General features: G+C 38.2%; 1 protein-coding gene across 3 annotated transcripts in view; it reads right to left on the minus strand.

The window, feature by feature from the left end:
* The window catches only part of LOC133546174 (oocyte zinc finger protein XlCOF22-like), a 49021-nt gene extending 24824 nt beyond the window's left edge, over positions 1–24197 (minus strand). For 2 of the 3 annotated variants that reach the window (XM_061892036.1, XM_061892035.1), the window contains exons 1-2: positions 23753–24194; positions 14995–15249 (exon numbers count right to left, since the gene is read on the minus strand). In XM_061892036.1, coding sequence (XP_061748020.1) covers positions 14995–15249; positions 23753–23855 — 358 coding nt within the window. In that variant the 5' untranslated portion in view covers positions 23856–24194. Of the gene's footprint in view, positions 1–14994; positions 15250–23752 lie in introns of all 3 variants that reach the window. The other variant, XM_061892034.1, reaches the window with a different exon arrangement.
* Positions 24198–25621: the final 1424 nt, after the last annotated feature.

The raw sequence follows: 25621 nt of genomic DNA on the forward strand, positions 1-25621 counted from the left end.
TGTATCATGTTGTATACATGCATGTGTGATGTATCATGTTGTATGCATGCATGTGTGATGTATCATGTTGTATGCAAGCATGTGTGATGTATCATGTTGTATACATGCATGTGTGATGTATCCTGTTGTATGTGTGATGTATCATGTTGTATGCATGCATGTGTGATGTATCATGTTGTATACATGCATGTGTTATGTATCATGTTGTATGCTTCCATGTGTGATGTATCATGTTGTATTCTTGCATGTGTGATGTATCATGTTGTATGTGTGATGTATCATGTTGTATGTGTGATGTATCATGTTGTATGCATACATGTGTGATGTATCATGTTGTATACATGCATGTGTTATGTATCATGTTGTATGCTTCCATGTGTGATGTATAATGTTGTATTCTTGCATGTGTGATGTATCATGTTGTATACATGCATGTGTGATGTATCATGTTGTATGCAAGCATGTGTGATGTATCATGTTGTATACATGCATGTGTTATGTATCATGTTGTATGCTTCCATGTGTGATGTATCATGTTGTATTCTTGCATGTGTGATGTATCATGTTGTATGCATGCATGTGTGATGTATCATGTTGTATGCTTGCATGTGTGATGTATCATGTTGTATGTGTGATGTATCATGTTGTATGCATGCATGTGTGATGTATCATGTTGTATGTATGCATGTGTGATGTATCATGTTGTATGCATGCATGTGTGATGTATCATGTTGTATGCATGCATGTGTGATCTATCATGTTGTATGCATGCATGTGTGATGTATCATGTTGTATGCATGCATGTGTTATGTATCATGTTGTATGCATGCATGTGTGATGTATCATGTTGTATACATGCATGTGTGATGTATCATGTTGTATGTGTGATGTATCATGTTGTATGCATGCATGTGTGATGTATCATGTTGTATACATGCATGTGTTATGTATCATGTTGTATAATTCCATGTGTGATGTATCATGTTGTATTCTTGCATGTGTGATGTATCATGTTGTATGTGTGATGTATCATGTTGTATGTGTGATGTATCATGTTGTATGCATACATGTGTGATGTATCATGTTGTATACATGCATGTGTTATGTATCATGTTGTATGCTTCCATGTGTGATGTATCATGTTGTATTCTTGCATGTGTGATGTATCATGTTGTATACATACATGTGTGATGTATCATGTTGTATGCATGCATGTGTGATGTATCATGTTGTATACATGCATGTGTTATGTATCATGTTGTATGCTTCCATGTGTGATGTATCATGTTGTATTCTTGCATGTGTGATGTATCATGTTGTATGCATGCATGTGTGATGTATCATGTTGTATGCTTGCATGTGTGATGTATCATGTTGTATGTGTGATGTATCATGTTGTATGCATGCATGTGTGATGTATCATGTTGTATGCATGCATGTGTGATGTATCATGTTGTATGCATGCATGTGTGATGTATCATGTTGTATGCATGCATGTGTGATGTATCATGTTGTATGCATGCATGTGTGATGTATCATGTTGTATACATGCATGTGTGATGTATCATGTTGTATGCATGCATGTGCGATGTATCATGTTGTATGCATGCATGTGCGATGTATCATGTTGTATGCATGCATGTGTGATGTATCATGTTGTATACATGCATGTGTGATGTATCATGTTGTATGCATGCATGCATGATACATCACACATGCATGCATACAACATGATATCATGTTGTATACATGCATGTGTGATGTATCATGTTGTTTGCGTGCATGTGTGATGTATCATGTTGTATGCGTGCATGTGTGATGTTTCATGTTGTATGTGTGATGTATCACGTTGTATGCGTGAATGTGTGATGTATCATGTTGTATGCGTGCATGTGTGATGTATCATGTTGTATGCGTGCATGTGTGATGTATCATGTTGTATGCGTGCATGTGTGATGTATCATGTTGTATCATGTTGTATGCGTGCATGTGTGATGTATCACGTTGTATGCGTGCATGTGTGATGTATCATGTTGTATGCGTGCATGTGTGATGTATCATGTTGTATGCGTGCATGTGTGATGTATCATGTTGTATGCATGTATGTGTGATGTATCATGTTGTATGCGTGCATGTGTGATGTATCATGTTGTATGCATGCATGCATGATACATCACACATGCATGCATACAACATGATATCATGTTGTATACATGCATGTGTGATGTATCATGTTGTATGCGTGCATGTGTGATGTATCATGTTGTATGCGTGCATGTGTGATGTATCATGTTGTATGCGTGCATGTGTGATGTTTCATGTTGTATGTGTGATGTATCATGTTGTATGCGTGCATGTGTGATGTATCATGTTGTATGCGTGCATGTGTGATGTATCATGTTGTATGCGTGCATGTGTGATGTATCATGTTGTATGCGTGCATGTGTGATGTATCATGTTGTATGCGTGCATGTGTGATGTATCATGTTGTATGCATGTATGTGTGATGTATCATGTTGTATGCGTGCATGTGTGATGTATCATGTTGTATAAATGCATGCATGATACATCACACATGCATGCATACAACATGATACATCACAATTGCATGTATACAACATGATACATCACACATGCATGCATACAACATGATACATCACACATGCATGCATACAACATGATATCATGTTGTATGCATGCATGTGTGATGTATCATGTTGTATTTGTGATGTATCATGTTGTATGCATGCATGTGTGATGTATCATGTTGTATGTGTGATGTATCATGTTGTATGCATGCATGTGTGATGTATCATGTTGTATACATGCATGTGTGATATATCATGTTGTATGCATGCATGTGTGATGTATCATGTTGTATGCATGCATGTGTGATGTATCATGTTGTATGCATGCATGTGTGATGTATCATGTTGTATGCAAGCATGTGTGATGTATCATGTTGTATGCATGCATGTGTGATGTATCATGTTGTATGTGTGATGTATCATGTTGTATGCATGTATGTGTGATGTATCATGTTGTATGCATGCATGTGTGATGTATAATGTTGTATACATGCATGTGTGATGTATCATGTTGTATGCATGCTGTATGTGTGATGTATCATGTTGTATGCATGCATGTGTGATGTATCATGTTGTATACATGCATGTGTGATGTATCATGTTGTATGCATGCATGTGTGATGTATCATGTTGTATGCATGCATGTGTGATGTATCATGTTGTATGCATGCATGTGTGATGTATCTAGTTGTATGCAAGCATGTGTGATGTATCATGTTGTATGCATGCATGTGTGATGTATCATGTTGTATGTGTGAAGTATCATGTTGTATGCGTGAAGTATCATGTTGTATGCATGTATGTGTGATGTATCATGTGGTATGCATGCATGTGTGATGTATCAAGTTGTATACATGCATGTGTGATGTATCATGTTGTATGTGTGATGTATCATGTTGTATGAATGCATGTGTGATGTATCATGTTGTATGCATGCATGTGTGATGTATCATGTTGTATGTGTGATGTATATGTTGTATTCATGCATGTGGGATGTATCATGTTGTATGCTTGCATGTGTGATGTATCATGTTGTATACTTGCATGTGTGATGTATCATGTTGTATGCATGCATGTGTGATGTATCATGTGGTATGCATGCATGTGTGATGTATCAAGTTGTATACATGCATGTGTGATGTATCATGTTGTATGTGTGATGTATCATGTTGTATGAATGCATGTGTGATGTATCATGTTGTATGCATGCATGTGTGATGTATCATGTTGTATGTGTGATGTATCATGTTGTATGCGTGCATGTGTGATGTATCATGTTGTATGCGTGCATGTGTGATGTATCATGTTGTATGCTTGCATGTGTGATGTTTCATGTTGTATGTGTGATGTATCATGTTGTATGCGTGCATGTGTGATGTATCATGTTGTATGCGTGCATGTGTGATGTATCATGTTGTATACATGCATGTGTGATGTATCATGTTGTATGCGTGCATGTGTGATGTATCATGTTGTATGCGTGCATGTGTGATGTATCATGTTGTATGCATGTATGTGTGATGTATCATGTTGTATGCGTGCATGTGTGATGTATCATGTTGTATGCATGCATGCATGATACATCACACATGCATGCATACAACATGATACATCACACATGCATGTATACAACATGATACATCACACATGCATGCATAAAACATGATACATCACACATGCATGCATACAACATGATATCATGTTGTATGCATGCATGTGTGATGTATCATGTTGTATGTGTGATGTATCATGTTGTATGCATGCATGTGTGATGTATCATGTTGTATGTGTGATGTATCATGTTGTATGCATGCATGTGTGATGTATCATGTTGTATACATGCATGTGTGATGTATCATGTTGTATGCATGCATGTGTGATGTATCATGTTGTATGCATGCATGTGTGATGTATCATGTTGTATGCATGCATGTGTGATGTATCATGTTGTATGCAAGCATGTGTGATGTATCATGTTGTATGCATGCATGTGTGATGTATCATGTTGTATGTGTGATGTATCATGTTGTATGCATGTATGTGTGATGTATCATGTTGTATGCATGCATGTGTGATGTATAATGTTGTATACATGCATGTGTGATGTATCATGTTGTATGTGTGATGTATCATGTTGTATGCATGCTGTATGTGTGATGTATCATGTTGTATGCATGCATGTGTGATGTATCATGTTGTATACATGCATGTGTGATGTATCATGTTGTATGCATGCATGTGTGATGTATCATGTTGTATGCATGCATGTGTGATGTATCTAGTTGTATGCAAGCATGTGTGATGTATCATGTTGTATGCATGCATGTGTGATGTATCATGTTGTATGTGTGAAGTATCATGTTGTATGCGTGAAGTATCATGTTGTATGCATGTATGTGTGATGTATCATGTGGTATGCATGCATGTGTGATGTATCAAGTTGTAAACATGCATGTGTGATGTATCATGTTGTATGTGTGATGTATCATGTTGTATGAATGCATGTGTGATGTATCATGTTGTATGCATGCATGTGTGATGTATCATGTTGTATGTGTGATGTATATGTTGTATTCATGCATGTGGGATGTATCATGTTGTATGCTTGCATGTGTGATGTATCATGTTGTATACTTGCATGTGTGATGTATCATGTTGTATGCATGCATGTGTGATGTATCATGTTGTATGTGTGAAGTATCATGTTGTATGCGTGAAGTATCATGTTGTATGCATGTATGTGTGATGTATCATGTGGTATGCATGCATGTGTGATGTATCAAGTTGTATACATGCATGTGTGATGTATCATGTTGTATGTGTGATGTATCATGTTGTATACATGCATGTGTGATGTATCATGTTGTATGCACGCATGTGTGATGTATCATGTTGTATGCATGCTGTATGTGTGATGTATCATGTTGTATGCATGCATGTGTGATGTATCATGTTGTATACATGCATGTGTGATGTATCATGTTGTATGCATGCATGTGTGATGTATCATGTTGTATGCATGCATGTGTGGTGTATCATGTTGTATGCATGCATGTGTGATGTATCTAGTTGTATGCAAGCATGTGTGATGTATCATGTTGTATGCATGCATGTGTGATGTATCATGTTGTATGTGTGAAGTATCATGTTGTATGCGTGAAGTATCATGTTGTATGCATGTATGTGTGATGTATCATGTGGTATGCATGCATGTGTGATGTATCAAGTTGTATACATGCATGTGTGATGTATCATGTTGTATGTGTGATGTATCATGTTGTATGAATGCATGTGTGATGTATCATGTTGTATGCATGCATGTGTGATGTATCATGTTGTATGCATGCATGTGTGATGTATCATGTTGTATGTGTGATGTATATGTTGTATGCATGCATGTGTGATGTATCATGTTGTATGCATGCATGTGTGATGTATCATGTTGTATGCTTGCATGTGTGATGTATCATGTTGTATACATGCATGTGCGATGTATCATGTTGTATGCATGCATGTGCGATGTATCATGTTGTATGCATGCATGTGTGATGTATCATGTTGTATACATGCATGTGTGATGTATCATGTTGTATGCGTGCATGTGTGATGTATCATGTTGTATGCATGCATGTGTGATGTATCATGTTGTATACATGCATGTGTGATGTATCATGTTGTATGCGTGCATGTGTGATGTATCATGTTGTATGCATGCATGTGTGATGTATCATGTTGTATGCGTGCATGTGTGATGTATCATGTTGTATGCATGCATGTGTGATGTATCATGTTGTATGCATGCATGTGTGATGTATCATGTTGTATACATGCATGTGTGATGTATCATGTTGTATGCGTGCATGTGTGATGTATCATGTTGTATACATGCATGTGTGATGTATCATGTTGTATGCGTGCATGTGTGATGTATCATGTTGTATACATGCATGTGTGATGTATCATGTTGTATGCGTGCATGTGTGATGTATCATGTTGTATGCATGCATGTGTGATGTATCATGTTGTATACATGCATGTGTGATGTATCATGTTGTATGCATGCATGTGTGATGTATCATGTTGTATGCATGCATGTGTGATGTATCATGTTGTATGCATGCATGTGTGATGTATCATGTTGTATGTGTGAAGTATCATGTTGTATGCGTGAAGTATCATGTTGTATGCATGTATGTGTGATGTATCATGTGGTATGCATGCATGTGTGATGTATCAAGTTGTATACATGCATGTGTGATGTATCATGTTGTATGTGTGATGTATCATGTTGTATGAATGCATGTGTGATGTATCATGTTGTATGCATGCATGTGTGATGTATCATGTTGTATGTGTGATGTATATGTTGTATTCATGCATGTGGGATGTATCATGTTGTATGCTTGCATGTGTGATGTATCATGTTGTATACTTGCATGTGTGATGTATCATGTTGTATGCATGCATGTGTGATGTATCATGTGGTATGCATGCATGTGTGATGTATCAAGTTGTATACATGCATGTGTGATGTATCATGTTGTATGTGTGATGTATCATGTTGTATGAATGCATGTGTGATGTATCATGTTGTATGCATGCATGTGTGATGTATCATGTTGTATGTGTGATGTATCATGTTGTATGCGTGCATGTGTGATGTATGATGTTGTATGCGTGCATGTGTGATGTATCATGTTGTATGCTTGCATGTGTGATGTTTCATGTTGTATGTGTGATGTATCATGTTGTATGCGTGCATGTGTGATGTATCATGTTGTATGCGTGCATGTGTGATGTATCATGTTGTATACATGCATGTGTGATGTATCATGTTGTATGCGTGCATGTGTGATGTATCATGTTGTATGCGTGCATGTGTGATGTATCATGTTGTATGCATGTATGTGTGATGTATCATGTTGTATGCGTGCATGTGTGATGTATCATGTTGTATGCATGCATGCATGATACATCACACATGCATGCATACAACATGATACATCACACATGCATGTATACAACATGATACATCACACATGCATGCATAAAACATGATACATCACACATGCATGCATACAACATGATATCATGTTGTATGCATGCATGTGTGATGTATCATGTTGTATGTGTGATGTATCATGTTGTATGCATGCTGTATGTGTGATGTATCATGTTGTATGCATGCATGTGTGATGTATCATGTTGTATACATGCATGTGTGATGTATCATGTTGTATGCATGCATGTGTGATGTATCATGTTGTATGCATGCATGTGTGATGTATCATGTTGTATGCATGCATGTGTGATGTATCTAGTTGTATGCAAGCATGTGTGATGTATCATGTTGTATGCATGCATGTGTGATGTATCATGTTGTATGTGTGAAGTATCATGTTGTATGCGTGAAGTATCATGTTGTATGCATGTATGTGTGATGTATCATGTGGTATGCATGCATGTGTGATGTATCAAGTTGTAAACATGCATGTGTGATGTATCATGTTGTATGTGTGATGTATCATGTTGTATGAATGCATGTGTGATGTATCATGTTGTATGCATGCATGTGTGATGTATCATGTTGTATGTGTGATGTATATGTTGTATTCATGCATGTGGGATGTATCATGTTGTATGCTTGCATGTGTGATGTATCATGTTGTATACTTGCATGTGTGATGTATCATGTTGTATGCATGCATGTGTGATGTATCATGTTGTATGTGTGAAGTATCATGTTGTATGCGTGAAGTATCATGTTGTATGCATGTATGTGTGATGTATCATGTGGTATGCATGCATGTGTGATGTATCAAGTTGTATACATGCATGTGTGATGTATCATGTTGTATGTGTGATGTATCATGTTGTATACATGCATGTGTGATGTATCATGTTGTATGCACGCATGTGTGATGTATCATGTTGTATGCATGCTGTATGTGTGATGTATCATGTTGTATGCATGCATGTGTGATGTATCATGTTGTATACATGCATGTGTGATGTATCATGTTGTATGCATGCATGTGTGATGTATCATGTTGTATGCATGCATGTGTGGTGTATCATGTTGTATGCATGCATGTGTGATGTATCTAGTTGTATGCAAGCATGTGTGATGTATCATGTTGTATGCATGCATGTGTGATGTATCATGTTGTATGTGTGAAGTATCATGTTGTATGCGTGAAGTATCATGTTGTATGCATGTATGTGTGATGTATCATGTGGTATGCATGCATGTGTGATGTATCAAGTTGTATACATGCATGTGTGATGTATCATGTTGTATGTGTGATGTATCATGTTGTATGAATGCATGTGTGATGTATCATGTTGTATGCATGCATGTGTGATGTATCATGTTGTATGCATGCATGTGTGATGTATCATGTTGTATGTGTGATGTATATGTTGTATGCATGCATGTGTGATGTATCATGTTGTATGCATGCATGTGTGATGTATCATGTTGTATGCTTGCATGTGTGATGTATCATGTTGTATACATGCATGTGCGATGTATCATGTTGTATGCATGCATGTGCGATGTATCATGTTGTATGCATGCATGTGTGATGTATCAAGTTGTATACATGCATGTGTGATGTATCATGTTGTATGTGTGATGTATCATGTTGTATGAATGCATGTGTGATGTATCATGTTGTATGCATGCATGTGTGATGTATCATGTTGTATGCATGCATGTGTGATGTATCATGTTGTATGTGTGATGTATATGTTGTATGCATGCATGTGTGATGTATCATGTTGTATGCATGCATGTGTGATGTATCATGTTGTATGCTTGCATGTGTGATGTATCATGTTGTATACATGCATGTGCGATGTATCATGTTGTATGCATGCATGTGCGATGTATCATGTTGTATGCATGCATGTGTGATGTATCATGTTGTATACATGCATGTGTGATGTATCATGTTGTATGCGTGCATGTGTGATGTATCATGTTGTATGCATGCATGTGTGATGTATCATGTTGTATACATGCATGTGTGATGTATCATGTTGTATGCGTGCATGTGTGATGTATCATGTTGTATGCATGCATGTGTGATGTATCATGTTGTATGCGTGCATGTGTGATGTATCATGTTGTATGCATGCATGTGTGATGTATCATGTTGTATGCATGCATGTGTGATGTATCATGTTGTATACATGCATGTGTGATGTATCATGTTGTATGCGTGCATGTGTGATGTATCATGTTGTATACATGCATGTGTGATGTATCATGTTGTATGCGTGCATGTGTGATGTATCATGTTGTATACATGCATGTGTGATGTATCATGTTGTATGCGTGCATGTGTGATGTATCATGTTGTATGCATGCATGTGTGATGTATCATGTTGTATACATGCATGTGTGATGTATCATGTTGTATGCATGCATGTGTGATGTATCATGTTGTATGCATGCATGTGTGATGTATCATGTTGTATGCATGCATGTGTGATGTATCTAGTTGTATGCAAGCATGTGTGATGTATCATGTTGTATGCATGCATGTGTGATGTATCATGTTGTATGTGTGAAGTATCATGTTGTATGCGTGAAGTATCATGTTGTATGCATGTATGTGTGATGTATCATGTGGTATGCATGCATGTGTGATGTATCAAGTTGTATACATGCATGTGTGATGTATCATGTTGTATGTGTGATGTATCATGTTGTATGAATGCATGTGTGATGTATCATGTTGTATGCATGCATGTGTGATGTATCATGTTGTATGTGTGATGTATATGTTGTATTCATGCATGTGGGATGTATCATGTTGTATGCTTGCATGTGTGATGTATCATGTTGTATACTTGCATGTGTGATGTATCATGTTGTATGCATGCATGTGTGATGTATCATGTGGTATGCATGCATGTGTGATGTATCAAGTTGTATACATGCATGTGTGATGTATCATGTTGTATGTGTGATGTATCATGTTGTATGAATGCATGTGTGATGTATCATGTTGTATGCATGCATGTGTGATGTATCATGTTGTATGTGTGATGTATCATGTTGTATGCGTGCATGTGTGATGTATCATGTTGTATGCGTGCATGTGTGATGTATCATGTTGTATGCTTGCATGTGTGATGTTTCATGTTGTATGTGTGATGTATCATGTTGTATGCGTGCATGTGTGATGTATCATGTTGTATGCGTGCATGTGTGATGTATCATGTTGTATACATGCATGTGTGATGTATCATGTTGTATGCGTGCATGTGTGATGTATCATGTTGTATGCGTGCATGTGTGATGTATCATGTTGTATGCATGTATGTGTGATGTATCATGTTGTATGCGTGCATGTGTGATGTATCATGTTGTATGCATGCATGCATGATACATCACACATGCATGCATACAACATGATACATCACACATGCATGCATAAAACATGATACATCACACATGCATGCATACAACATGATATCATGTTGTATGCATGCATGTGTGATGTATCATGTTGTATGTGTGATGTATCATGTTGTATGCATGCATGTGTGATGTATCATGTTGTATGTGTGATGTATCATGTTGTATGCATGCATGTGTGATGTATCATGTTGTATACATGCATGTGTGATGTATCATGTTGTATGCATGCATGTGTGATGTATCATGTTGTATGCATGCATGTGTGATGTATCATGTTGTATGCATGCATGTGTGATGTATCATGTTGTATGCAAGCATGTGTGATGTATCATGTTGTATGCATGCATGTGTGATGTATCATGTTGTATGTGTGATGTATCATGTTGTATGCATGTATGTGTGATGTATCATGTTGTATGCATGCATGTGTGATGTATAATGTTGTATACATGCATGTGTGATGTATCATGTTGTATGTGTGATGTATCATGTTGTATGCATGCTGTATGTGTGATGTATCATGTTGTATGCATGCATGTGTGATGTATCATGTTGTATACATGCATGTGTGATGTATCATGTTGTATGCATGCATGTGTGATGTATCTAGTTGTATGCAAGCATGTGTGATGTATCATGTTGTATGCATGCATGTGTGATGTATCATGTTGTATGTGTGAAGTATCATGTTGTATGCGTGAAGTATCATGTTGTATGCATGTATGTGTGATGTATCATGTGGTATGCATGCATGTGTGATGTATCAAGTTGTAAACATGCATGTGTGATGTATCATGTTGTATGTGTGATGTATCATGTTGTATGAATGCATGTGTGATGTATCATGTTGTATGCATGCATGTGTGATGTATCATGTTGTATGTGTGATGTATATGTTGTATTCATGCATGTGGGATGTATCATGTTGTATGCTTGCATGTGTGATGTATCATGTTGTATACTTGCATGTGTGATGTATCATGTTGTATGCATGCATGTGTGATGTATCATGTTGTATGTGTGAAGTATCATGTTGTATGCGTGAAGTATCATGTTGTATGCATGTATGTGTGATGTATCATGTGGTATGCATGCATGTGTGATGTATCAAGTTGTATACATGCATGTGTGATGTATCATGTTGTATGTGTGATGTATCATGTTGTATACATGCATGTGTGATGTATCATGTTGTATGCACGCATGTGTGATGTATCATGTTGTATGCATGCTGTATGTGTGATGTATCATGTTGTATGCATGCATGTGTGATGTATCATGTTGTATACATGCATGTGTGATGTATCATGTTGTATGCATGCATGTGTGATGTATCATGTTGTATGCATGCATGTGTGGTGTATCATGTTGTATGCATGCATGTGTGATGTATCTAGTTGTATGCAAGCATGTGTGATGTATCATGTTGTATGCATGCATGTGTGATGTATCATGTTGTATGTGTGAAGTATCATGTTGTATGCGTGAAGTATCATGTTGTATGCATGTATGTGTGATGTATCATGTGGTATGCATGCATGTGTGATGTATCAAGTTGTATACATGCATGTGTGATGTATCATGTTGTATGTGTGATGTATCATGTTGTATGAATGCATGTGTGATGTATCATGTTGTATGCATGCATGTGTGATGTATCATGTTGTATGCATGCATGTGTGATGTATCATGTTGTATGTGTGATGTATATGTTGTATGCATGCATGTGTGATGTATCATGTTGTATGCATGCATGTGTGATGTATCATGTTGTATGCTTGCATGTGTGATGTATCATGTTGTATACATGCATGTGCGATGTATCATGTTGTATGCATGCATGTGCGATGTATCATGTTGTATGCATGCATGTGTGATGTATCATGTTGTATACATGCATGTGTGATGTATCATGTTGTATGCGTGCATGTGTGATGTATCATGTTGTATGCATGCATGTGTGATGTATCATGTTGTATACATGCATGTGTGATGTATCATGTTGTATGCGTGCATGTGTGATGTATCATGTTGTATGTGTGATGTATCATGTTGTATGCATGCATGTGTGATGTATCATGTTGTATGCGTGCATGTGTGATGTATCATGTTGTATGCATGCATGTGTGATGTATCATGTTGTATGCATGCATGTGTGATGTATCATGTTGTATACATGCATGTGTGATGTATCATGTTGTATGCGTGCATGTGTGATGTATCATGTTGTATACATGCATGTGTGATGTATCATGTTGTATGCGTGCATGTGTGATGTATCATGTTGTATGCATGCATGTGTGATGTATCATGTTGTATGCATGCATGTGTGATGTATCATGTTGTATACATGCATGTGTGATGTATCATGTTGTATGCTTGCATGTTCCAAATAAAGTCATACTCATCTCAACTCAACTCAATACTTGGTTGGCGTTTTTTGGATGATTAGAGAGGACCTCCCATTGGCTCCATTGCAAGTGGACTTTTATTTACATTTATGAGTTAGAATTAGGGCTGGGTGATATATGGAATATACTCCATATATTGTGGGTTTGTCTCTGTGCGCTATAGAAAATGACTATATTGTCAGTATTGGAGTATAGATTCTCACTCAGTTGCTTTTAGCCGCGGGCATTACACTACATCATCTTCTCACTCTTTCTTGTCTCTCCTTCTCACAGAGACATAAAACAAGCGCACCTTCTCACATACGTCACATACTGTCGCGTGTGCAACGTCATACGCCCTCGCAGAGCAGACAGGTAGCGGCATTATAACGTTAGCTGTGGTGCTAACGGGGTGGTGCTAGTGGTAATACGAGAGAAAGAAGGTGCTAGTCTGGTAACAAATGAAGGAATAATTAATTCCCAAGAAAAGCAGCACAGAGTCCATTGTCTGGCGGTGGTTTGGTTTCAAAAGGGAAGATGTTGAAAAGACAACCGTAATATGTCAAGTATGCGGCAAAAGCGTTGCTACAAAAAGTTGCAGCACTGCTAATGTGTAGCATCATTTGAAAAGTCACCCGCTAGAGAATGAGGAGTGCTTGAAACTCTGCATGTCAACATCTCAGTTTGGTGCCACACCCACAAAATGCCCATACAACCATTTCCACATCAACCCCATATGAAAAAACTGGTCAACAACAGAAGGAGATAACGTCCGTAGGAACCTACCACATAGCGAAGGACATACACTATTTGATTTCCTATTATGCAGCACATTTTTATTTGACACTTATTGAAATATCTTGTGTGACATCATGCAGAAAAGTGCACTTTATTTGTTTTAAACTATTGTAGTGGTGTTCTGTACAACAGGTGCACTTTAATATAGTGTTGTTTTGCTATGTCATCTTAGTGACATCATGCACAAAAGTGCACTCATAGCTTGTTTTAAAATGTCTCTGACAATCTTGCACTTTTTGCTTTGGAAATGACATGAATGTTTGTGCCACTGCTTAATAACTGTTTAATAAATACACTTTTGCTAATTTGACTTAGTTGTGGTTTCCCTCTCTTCATGAAAGTTTAAAAGTAGCATATATGAATGCAGTATGAAGAAGAATGTTTGAATGTAGACACATAGAATCATCATACTGCTGTGATTATATGCATCAAGTGTTCATTCAAGGCTAAGGCAAAATATCCACATATATATGCTGTATCGTGATGTGGACTAAACATATTGAGATATTATTAAAAGGCCATATTGCCCAGCCCAGTTAGAATGGGATTTTTTGTGTGTAAATATATCAACCGTTGTGTCTTTCATAATGATTGTGAAAAATAGAAAAAATCCCCCAAAAAGTGTGGTTCCCCTCTAAATTCCAATGATTAGATTTAAGACTTGAAGTGTATGAGCATGAAGTGATGAAGCCTACTTGGATGAGAGGACAAAGGTCTTGTAAGACAACGTGAAGAGTCCAGTTGTGATGGATTGAATGCCCTGAGAATAAAATGTTGTGCTTACTTGGACTGTGATGAAGCTGTGAGGACTCAGGTGGTTTGTCTTCATGCTCTTCAGTCTTCACAGAGACAACAGTCAGTGGAAACTTGCTGACATCAGCCTCCTCCTGCCCTACAGGACACTCTCCCTCCTGACTGATCCACACTTCCTCCTCTTCCTCTTTCATGTGGGGGGGCTGTGGATTCTCCTCTTCCTCTTTAATGTGAGGGGGCTGTGGATTCTCCTCTTCCTCTTTAATGTGAGGGGGCTGCTGGACATCTGTTGGGTAAATAAGTAAATAAGATCAAGAGGGAATAGAAATAGTTTTGAAGTGACACTGTTGACACAATTACATTATTTGTGTTCTTCCGTGTGTTGTGTTAAAAGTGTGTAGCAAAACAAACAATAAAAACACAGGAAATACCCAATTGGTTCCTAAAATTAATTCAAAAGTGGAACAGTGAGTACAAAAACAGACTTGGAAATTTGATGAGGGGCAATTTGAAAAGTTTTTATAAGTACGAGGCAGCATTGATTGAAGCAATTACTAACTTCACTGATGTAAAGTGTGTAAAAATTGTATTGTGTATACGGTCTATGACACCTAAACTTTATCTGTAAACTTAAACATATTCTTTTAATGCCATAGTTATTACTATAACTAAAATATCATGGAAATTCAAAAAATCTAATTCCAAAATCACTGCAAAAACATTCATGGTATGTTTTTGTGATCATGCAAAATATTTTTTGGTGGTCATTTTGTTGCCTGGGCCAAAAGGAACTTTCACAAAAACATGTTTTACTATGTGCTGTTTTATGGAGTATCTTCATCAACAATTCCTCTTTAGGAATTGGAGACCATCTACGACACGCTGAAGGAAAGTCAGTCACCTTAATAATTCAAGTTTTGACTACTTTAGTTATTGAAAATAATTGTTTATGTTCACTTATTGATACTTGTAAGTCAGATTTAGGAAGTGAAATTATAACTTTAATTAGATGTGTTTACATTATAAAATGTATTTAGTGAGTGTGTGAGTTTTATGTAAACATGTTGATACAGGTTTACTTCTTGGGGACTGGAACACAGATATGTCCTGAAAGGATGCACCCATTTTTAAAACCTTCACTAAACTGTGCCACCAACATTGTCTCACTTAGCTCATTAAGCAAACTACCAGGGTGAGTGAGTCCTTTTAAACCTTCATAGACCTCCTTGTTACTTCTGACCAGTCTCAGATCACCACGAGTGGAACAACTGTGTGCGGCTTAAGTGATCATTCCATCATTTTCTGTACCCATGAAGAACAGAACTGAGGCTAACGGCCACAAAACAAGAGAAGCTAGAATCCTCAAGACCTAGACTAGCAAGGCTTTCAATGACAAACTGCCGAAATAAGACTTGCCTCGGTACTTGCAAGTACACAGGTCTTTGGGTCAATTCCTATCCTCAGAAAAGTAGATAACTTCACAGTCAAAGTGGGTGACAATATAATAACAAACAAAAATGAGATTACCTATCTTAGCTGCATCGTAGAGACTAATCTCTCCAGTGAAAAAATTACTACTAAGGTGGTCAAAGAATCAACCAATGAATTCTGTTCTTACTAGTGTTGTCCCGATACCAATATTATAGTACCGGGACCTATACCAAAATGTATTTTGATACTTTTCAATACTTCTCTAAATAAATGGGACCACAAAAAAGTACATTATTGGCTTCATTTTAACAAAAAATCTTCGGGTACATTAAACATATGATTCTTATTGAAAGTTTTTCCTAAATAAAATAGTAAACATACTAGACAACTCACCCCAATAGTGATGAAGTGCTTCGAGAGGATAGTCATGTCACACATCAAGAAGACCATCCCAGACACACTGGACCCTCTACAGCAGGGGTCACCAACCTTTTTGAAACCAAGAGCTACTTCTTGGGTACTGATCAATGCGAAGGGCTTCCAGTTTGATACATACTTAAATAAATTGCCAGAAATAGCCAATTTGCTCAAATTACCTTTAATAAACAAATCTATATATATAAAAAATTGATATTTCTGTCTATCATTTTGTCGTAAATGTTTTTTCTTTTTACGGAAGTTTTTTTTTGTAGAGAATAAATGATGAAAAAACACTTAATTGAACAGTTTAAAAGAGGAGAAAACACGAAAAAAATTAAAATACAATTTTTAAAAACAGTTTATCTTTAAAATTCCAAATTCAACCGAAAAAAATGAAGAGAAAAACTAGCTAATTTGAATCTTTTTGAAACAATTTAAAAAAATAATTTATGGAACATCATTAGTCATTTTTCCTAATTAATATTAATTTTTGAATGTTGATGACATGTTTTGAATAGGTTAAAATCCAATCTGCACTTTGTTAGAATATATAATAAATTGGACCAAGCGATATTTCTAACAAAGACAAATCATTATTTCTTCTAGATTTTCCATAACAAAAATTTTAAAAGTAATTCAAAATACTTTGAAATAAGATTTAAATTTGATCCTACAGATTTTGTAGATTTGCCGGAATAATTTCTCTGAATTTTAATCATAATAAGTTTGAAGAAATATTTCACTAATATACTTTGTCTCCAAAGACATGCACCTGGGGATAGGTTGATTGGCAACACTAAATGGTCCCTAGTGTGTGAATGTGAGTGTGAATGTTGTCTGTCTCTCTGTGTTGGCCCTGCGATAAGGTGGCGACTTGTCCAGGGTGTACGCTGCCTTCCGCCCGATTGTAGCTGAGATAGACGCCAGCGCCCCCTGCGACCCCGAAAGGGAATAAGCGGTAGAAAATGGATGGATGGATACTTTGTCGAAAAAACAGAAGCTAAAATGAAGAATTATATTAAAATGTATTTATTATTCCTTACAATAAAAAAAAAATACTTGAACATTGATTTAAATTGACAGGAAAGAAGAGGAAGGAATTGAAAAGGTAAAAAGGTGAATGTGTTTAACAATCCTAAAATAAATTTTAAGGTAGTTTTTTTTCTTCAAAAAATTGTCTTTCTGAAAGTTATAAGAAGCAAAGTAAAAAAATAAATGAATGTATTTAAACAAGTGAATACCAAGTCTTTAAAATATTTTCTTGGATTTTCAAATTCTATTTGAGTTTTGTCTCTCTTAGAATTAAAAAGGTCGAGCAAAGCGAGACCACCTTGCTAGTAAATGAATACAATTTAAAGAATAGAGGCAGCTCACTGGTAAGTGCTGCCATTTGAGCTATTTTTAGAACAGGCCAGCGGGCGACTCATCTGGTCCTAACAGGCGACCTGGTGCCCGTGGGCACCGCGTTGGTGACCCCTGCTCTACAGTTTGCCTACCGGCAGAATCGGTCCAGTGAGGTTGCAGTCAACCCCGTCATCCACACCACCCTCACCCACGTAGAGGGCAAGGACACCTATGCCAGGCTATTATTCATCGACTACAGCTCTGCTTTTAACACGGTCATCCCACAAAAACTCACTGCTAAACTCCTCACTGTTGGTCTGACACCAACTCTCTGTGACTGGGTCCTGAACTTTCTCACAAACCGGCCCCAGTCAGTCAGTATCGGCAACCAGACATCAGGCACAAAGGTTCTAGGCATTGGGACCCCCCAAGGCTGCGTGCTGAGCCCCCTATTGTACACCCTCTTCACACACGACTGCCAAACACCACTGTCATCAAGTTTGCAGATGATACTACGTACAGAAGGGAGGTAGCGGAACTGGTGGCCTGGTGTCAGGATAATAATCTCTCCTTGAACACAGACAAGACCAAGGAAATGATGTACATAGGTGGGACAAAGGTGGACAGGGTGAAAACCTTTAAATTCCTCGGGACTCACATCAGCGAGGACCTCACCTGGGATCACAACACCCAACAAACAATAAAGAAAGGCCTGTAGTGACTGTATTTCCTAAGAAAGCTGAGAAAAGTTGGCATGCCACCCAAAATTCTCAGCGACTTCTATAGAAGTACGGTTGAGAGTGTCCTTACCAGCTCAATCACGGTCTGGTATGGAAACTGCACTGCTAAGGACAGGAAGGCACTCCAGTGAGTGATTAAAACTGCTCAGTACATATCAGGAGCAGCCTTCCCCTCACTACAGGACATGTAGTCTACCAGGGCCACCAGGAGAGCACACAACATCATCAAGGACAGTACACGGTCTCTTCAGCCTCCTACCATCAGGCAGACCATACAGGAGCCTGAAATCCAGGACTACCAGACAGACAAACAGTTTTTACCCACAGGCCATCAGGCTTGTGAATGCTAACTTTTGAATGCCAGCTCCCCCCCAACCCTTTACTTTTGTCTTTTTGAACAAAAGACAGCTACAATGACCACCCCCTAACTGTGAACCATCACTGTAGACACGTTTCACCGTTGATCACTAAAGACACTTTAACTGCTGCTGTGACCCAAGGTCACCTCCATATTTATACTGTTGACTGTCAATCAGAATGTGCAATAATGTTATGTTACTTACTGTGCCTTGTATATACATTTTTATTTTTAGCTAAGTACAGTGTGACTTGTTGAAGGGTGGACTAGCAAAGTAAGATTTTCATTGTACGGCAAATTGTCTGTTTAACTGTGCATATGACAATAAACAATCTTGAATCTTCAATCAAAAAGTGATCTGATGTAATATTTTGATATTTACACATCGCATATTTACACACACGCATTTTACTAGAATGCCCTTATGACCATTAGCTCGGTTGGTAGAGTGGCCGTGCCAGCAACTTGAGGGTTGCAGGTTCGATTCCCGCTTCCGCCATCCTAGTCACTGCCGTTGTGTCCTTGGGCAAGACACTTTACCCACCTGCTCCCAGTGCCACCCACACTGGTTTGAATGTAACTTAGATATTGGGTTTCACTATGTAAAGCGCTTTGAGTCACTAGAGAAAAAGCGCTATATAATATAATTCACAATTCACAGATATATCAATATCAAGTACCTACTGTACTGTTTACTTGTTGAAATACTATTTTTAGAGCAAATATCTGCCGAAATGGCCACTTTGTTGCTGCCAAAAATGTATTTTAAATAATAGTTTGATATTGACACATCTCATCTCTGCTTATTTTACTAGAATACTCTAATGAGCATTATATATATATATATATATATATATATATATATATATATATATATATCAAGTACCTACTGAGATAAGGTGAGAAGCTCTGCCATTCGGGAGGAACTCAAAGTAAAGCCGCTGCTCCTCCACATGGAGAGGAGCCAGATGAGGTGGTTCGGCATCTGGGCATCTGGTCAGGATGCCACCCGTTTAGGGCACGTCCAACCGGTACGAGGCCACGGGGAAGACCCAGGACACGTTGGGAAGACTATGTCTCCCGGCTGGCCTGGGAACGCCTCGGGATCCCCCGGGAAGAGCTAGACGAAGTGGCTGGGGAGAGGGAAGTCTGGGTTTTCCTGCTTAGGCTGCTGCCCCCGCGACCCGATCTCGGATAAGCGGAAGAAGATGGAAGTACCTACTGTACTGTATACTTGTAGAAATACCCTTTACAAAGCTAAAATATACCGAAACAACCACTCTGCTGCTGCCAAAATTTGATTTCAAGTAATATTTTGATACTGAAAAATCTCATCTCTGTATAGTTTACTAGTATACCCTTATGATAAAATAAGTGGGTTGTTCTTGTATAGCGCTTTTCTACCTTCAAGGTACTCAAAGCGCTTTGACACTATTTCCACATTTACCCATTCACACACACATTCACACACTGGTGGAGGGAGCTGCCATGCAAGGCGCCAAACCAGCACCCATCAGGAGCAAGGGTGAAGTGTCTTGCTCAGGACACAACGGACGTGACGAAGATGGTACCAGGTGGGGATTGAACCAGGGACCCTCGGGTTGCGCACGGCCACTCTCCCACTACGCCACGCAGTCCCTATGAGCATTATGAGCATTACATCTATCAAAATCAAGTACCTACTGTACTGTTTACTTGTTGAAATACCCTTTTTAGAGCTAAAAAGTACCCAATTTGCCACTTTACTGCGACCAATTATTGATTCCATATGATATTAACAATAATAACAAAATTTTCAGAATAATTGTATATGAGTTCAGCGCCCCCCGCGACCCCAAAAGGGAATAAGCGGTAGAAAATGGATGGATGGAAGTTATGAAAAAACTTTGTGTTCCATTGAGTTCAGGTCCCCTGCGAGAAGACCAAAGCTGTCTTTCATCTTATCAAACAAAAGGCTTGTAAAACTCCACTGTCTGCAATGGGATGCAACATGGAGGTGTCGGTTTCTTTGATCTATTGACAGCCACAGGAAGACCTTTTCCTAACCTGAGATCTACAAAGCAGACCATTTCTTTAAACTGTTTACGACCGAGTGCAAAAGCTGCTTACGACCCCCCCCCCCCATCCCTTTAAAAACAGCTGCAGCTATGTAATCAGAAAAGGCCCAAATAAAAGAGGAAGCGTGGAACTCCCTCGTCAAAGGGAGGCGTGGCGCATTGGGAGAGTGGCCGTGCGCACTCTCCCAAGGGTCACTGGTTCAAATCCCACCTAGTACCAACCTCGTTGTGTCCTGAGCAAGACACTTCACCCTTGCTCCTGATGGGTGCTGGTTGGCGCCTTGCATGGCAGCTCCCTCCATCAGTGTGTGAATGTGTGTGTGAATGGGTAAATGTGGAAGTAGTGTCAAAGCGCTTTGAGTACCTTGAAGGTAGAAAAGCGCTATACAAGTACAACCCATTTATCATTTATTTATTTAAAGCGTGGTGGGAAACTGTACAAAGTTGCAGCCCAGACGTTTCTCCTCATGAGCTAAATTGAATCCTGTCTCTGTTTGATTTCTTTGCTTCTTGTCTTGTCAAATAGATGTCATCGGTGTTTGAACCTGACAAGAATGTCAAAGCATTTCTCTAAAACACAATATTATACATTCTGAAAATGTAAACGATAGCAAGAATATACCTACACATTTCAGAAAATTTCACTCGCAAACACTTTGTTTGGAAGATGTGTACTGCCTTTTTTTTGCCCTTTGAGACAAATGTGATTTAGGGCTGTATAAATAACATTGATTGATTGATTGATTGATACTGAACAAAAATGCTAAATAGCTAAAGAAAACTGTCACTGAACATCTTAGTGTGATGTCATTCTGTGACAGACAAATGGAACACAGTTTCCACATGGTGAGGACATTGATGGTCAGACTCACTGTTCTACGGATTACCTCAACTTCTGCCAGACGTGGCCTGCCCTGCTAAGACTGTTCAGTGCTACCCTAATAACACACCCTGGGTAACACAGGAGGTTCAAGCTGTCCTCAACAAGAAGAAAGCTGCCTTCAGGAGTGGAGACAGGGAGGCAATGAGAGCAGCACAGCGGGAGGTGAAAGGACGCGTGAGGAAGACTAAGGACAGCTACAGGAAGAAGATGGAGCAGAACAACATGAGGGAGGTCTGGGAAGGTGTGAAAACCATCACAGGCCACAAGACAAAGACCAGAGCAGTAGGGGGGACAATAGAGAGGGCCAATGAGATGAATACCTTCTTCAACCGGTTTAACCAGTACTGTTCTCCCCACCCCCCACTCCTCACTGCATCCACTCCCCTTTCTTCTCCGCCCCAGCCATGGTTGCAACCCCCTCCTCCTCCTCCTCCTCCTCCACCACCTCTACGCAAACATTAGTCATCTCTGTGAACCAGGTCAGAGGTCAACTGAGGAAGCTGCATCATAGTTTCTGGTGCGCACAAGATACATATCTCAAAAAAATTGTACCTATGTCCCTTTAGGAGCTCTGTAATTTTTTAAATGATCAGCATGTCATCTTTTATGTGAAATTGTTATTCAAATAAAGATTGCAAAAAAGAAAACTATAGTAGTGACAACATGCAGGAACATAACTGACGTAAAACAAAAAAAATGGAAGTGACCTTGTCTCTGCACACGCGTGCATTGATCATGTCTTCTTGAACCGATCGAGCAGGGATTCTAAAACTGTGGTACGTGTACCACTAGTGGTACGCGGGTATCACCTAATGGTACGCCAAATATTATTTCATTTTTTATGTACATTGTTTTATTTTCCAACATGCAAACACTGTGTTACTGTTCAAACTGTGTGTAATGTTACAGTAACTAAAATATTAAATATACTTGTTAAATAATGTGTCTTCCTTGTTATTAATGAATAATTAAGGCCTACTATGCTACTATATTTTAATGCTGTTCATGATGGTGGTACTTGGAAATCCAAGTATTTTCTGAGTTGGTACTTGGTGAAAAAGGTTTGACAACTACTGATGTAGTGAAGTTGTAAACTAAATTGGCAGACACCATTTTGTTATACCCAAACAGCGTCTGCTCATACATCGCGCTTCCAACGAGATCCCGTTCTTTCCCCCGAGTTAGAAAGTTCCAGAACTGTTCACGTTATACCATCTCATCTCATTGTGCAACATGTGAATGTTTGAAGTGGAACTAAATGTGATCTCTGAAAGGGGTACACATTATTTCCAAAGCAGGGCCCCCATCCACATATACAATACTAGTACATATCTGATGAAAAACAACATTATTTTTGTTTTTTTAATTATAAGTGTGCCAAATCACCTCTATTTGAACATTATCTAATGGAAATGACTGCTGTCTGATAATCACATTAATAACACAATAACAATCATGTGTCTGAGTACACCTATTGATAAATTATTAATCAAACACGTCATATTAATGATGAAATATAAAGTTACTAAAGATGTGAGAGTAAGAAGTAAACAAACCTGTTCTGTGTAACACAACTTGAGGTTTTTGATGTGGTCGCTCCTTCTCCTCTTTAGTTGGACAAAGTTCCTCCTCGTACTCTGCTATGGTTCTTTCACACATTTCCACACAATCACAACACTTTACACTCACACTTGATCTTAACTAAGCGATGTGTTGATCAAATCCGCGTCTCTTTGTTAGCGGCTAACAAGCTAAGCTAACTAGCATGCTAAGCTAACTAGCGCGCTCAAACAAGGAGCAATCTAAGCGGGCCTAATAATGTCCAAAGTTGAGTGAGACGAGTGGAGTTGATGCTGACACGGAGGATGAATAAAGTGTAGTTAGTAGATGTGCCGAGGCTTAGAAGCGTGTGTGGAGTAAAGGAGGACTTTGCTGCGAAGAACATATCCTCCACGCATGCGTCACTTAGGGGCGGGGCCAACGAGTCATCGTGATGGGCAAGTCATGAACGATTCAATCTAAATGTATGTTTTCATGGTGTCTACACAAAAAATCACGGCCACCAATGATCCATCCATCCCTTTATCGACTGTGTGTCCCTTTAGGGATGGCGGGGTGTGCTGGAGCCTATCTCAGCTGCATTCAGGCGGAAGTCGGCGTACACCCTGGACAGGTCGCCACCTCATCGCAGGGCCAACACAGATAGACAGACATGTATATCAACTGTATTTGACTTTAAATCTGATAAATATCATTCAACAACAACACAATTTGCAGACTGTAATCACTGGTTTGCTGGTTTTACTGGTGTAAATTATTATTGCCTATTGTGAGCGAACTGTGGTGCTGAATTTCCACCAGGGATCAAGAAAGTACTTTCTATTCTATTCTAAAATTCTTCATTCGAGAGATCACAACCATTGCAGCCATGCGTCCAAAACGTAACATCATCTTGCAGGGATATAAGGACACACAAAAGTAAAGTGTCTGTTGTTTTACAATGTAATAATCTATTTAAGAAGAAATGTTCAGAGAATACCTTTTTGTTTTAGTATTTATTGGAGGCCTCAAAAGACAAAGGCCGCCTGTTAACAGCAGAGTGTCGGTGAGGCACACACTCTCAGAAATGCATGGAGGAAAGGTTGGAGACAAGCGGGAAACTCTTAGTTATAGGCCATAAGGTGAACCAGGAAAAAGTGGCTAGAAAGTGATTTTCGTTCCCACGTCTGGGCACTACTCTTTTTTTGCCTACACAATGCCATTGTGGACATTAGGTTAAATGTTCTCCGCAAAATATCCTGGCAGTTTTTTTAAGAGCCATAAATGTATAAAAATAGGAATGATAAAAAAACGAAAATCTTATGCAGCTGTTTTTTCTTGTAAATGTATTTACATTCATTCTGGAAACAGACTCTCGCTAACAAATTGACATTAATGCATGTACCTAACATTTGATACAGGTATTTTAGCATTGGTATACTTTAATTTAAATTTAAACCATGAAACATATAAAACAAATGAAAAAAATGCTTCAAAGTAAGTGAATAGCAACCTGTAAAATTGAACATACACATGGTACATTTTGCTTAACAATAATGTTTTATACATTAAAATTTTCAGCAGATACTTTGTTGTAAGAGGAAGTAAAGAAATAAAATAAAATAAAGAACACTTTGGCCCAAAATGGCTGACAACAATCAAAATATCGAATAATGACGAAAAATGGAAATACAACAAAAACTGCATTACAGTTTAGAATCTGTACACAATATGGTATAAAACAATGTTTACATGAACAAAACAATGTGACAGCAGGTCTTGGGTATTTTTTTATATATTTGTTTTTATTATTTTGTCTTAACTTAGCACATTGTTAAAGCCATATCTCAAGAATTATTTGATAGATTTTCCTCAAATTTGGCACA

This window comes from Nerophis ophidion, linkage group LG29 (assembly GCF_033978795.1).
Source record: "Nerophis ophidion isolate RoL-2023_Sa linkage group LG29, RoL_Noph_v1.0, whole genome shotgun sequence".
In the NCBI taxonomy this organism is placed as follows: Eukaryota; Metazoa; Chordata; class Actinopteri; order Syngnathiformes; family Syngnathidae; genus Nerophis; species Nerophis ophidion.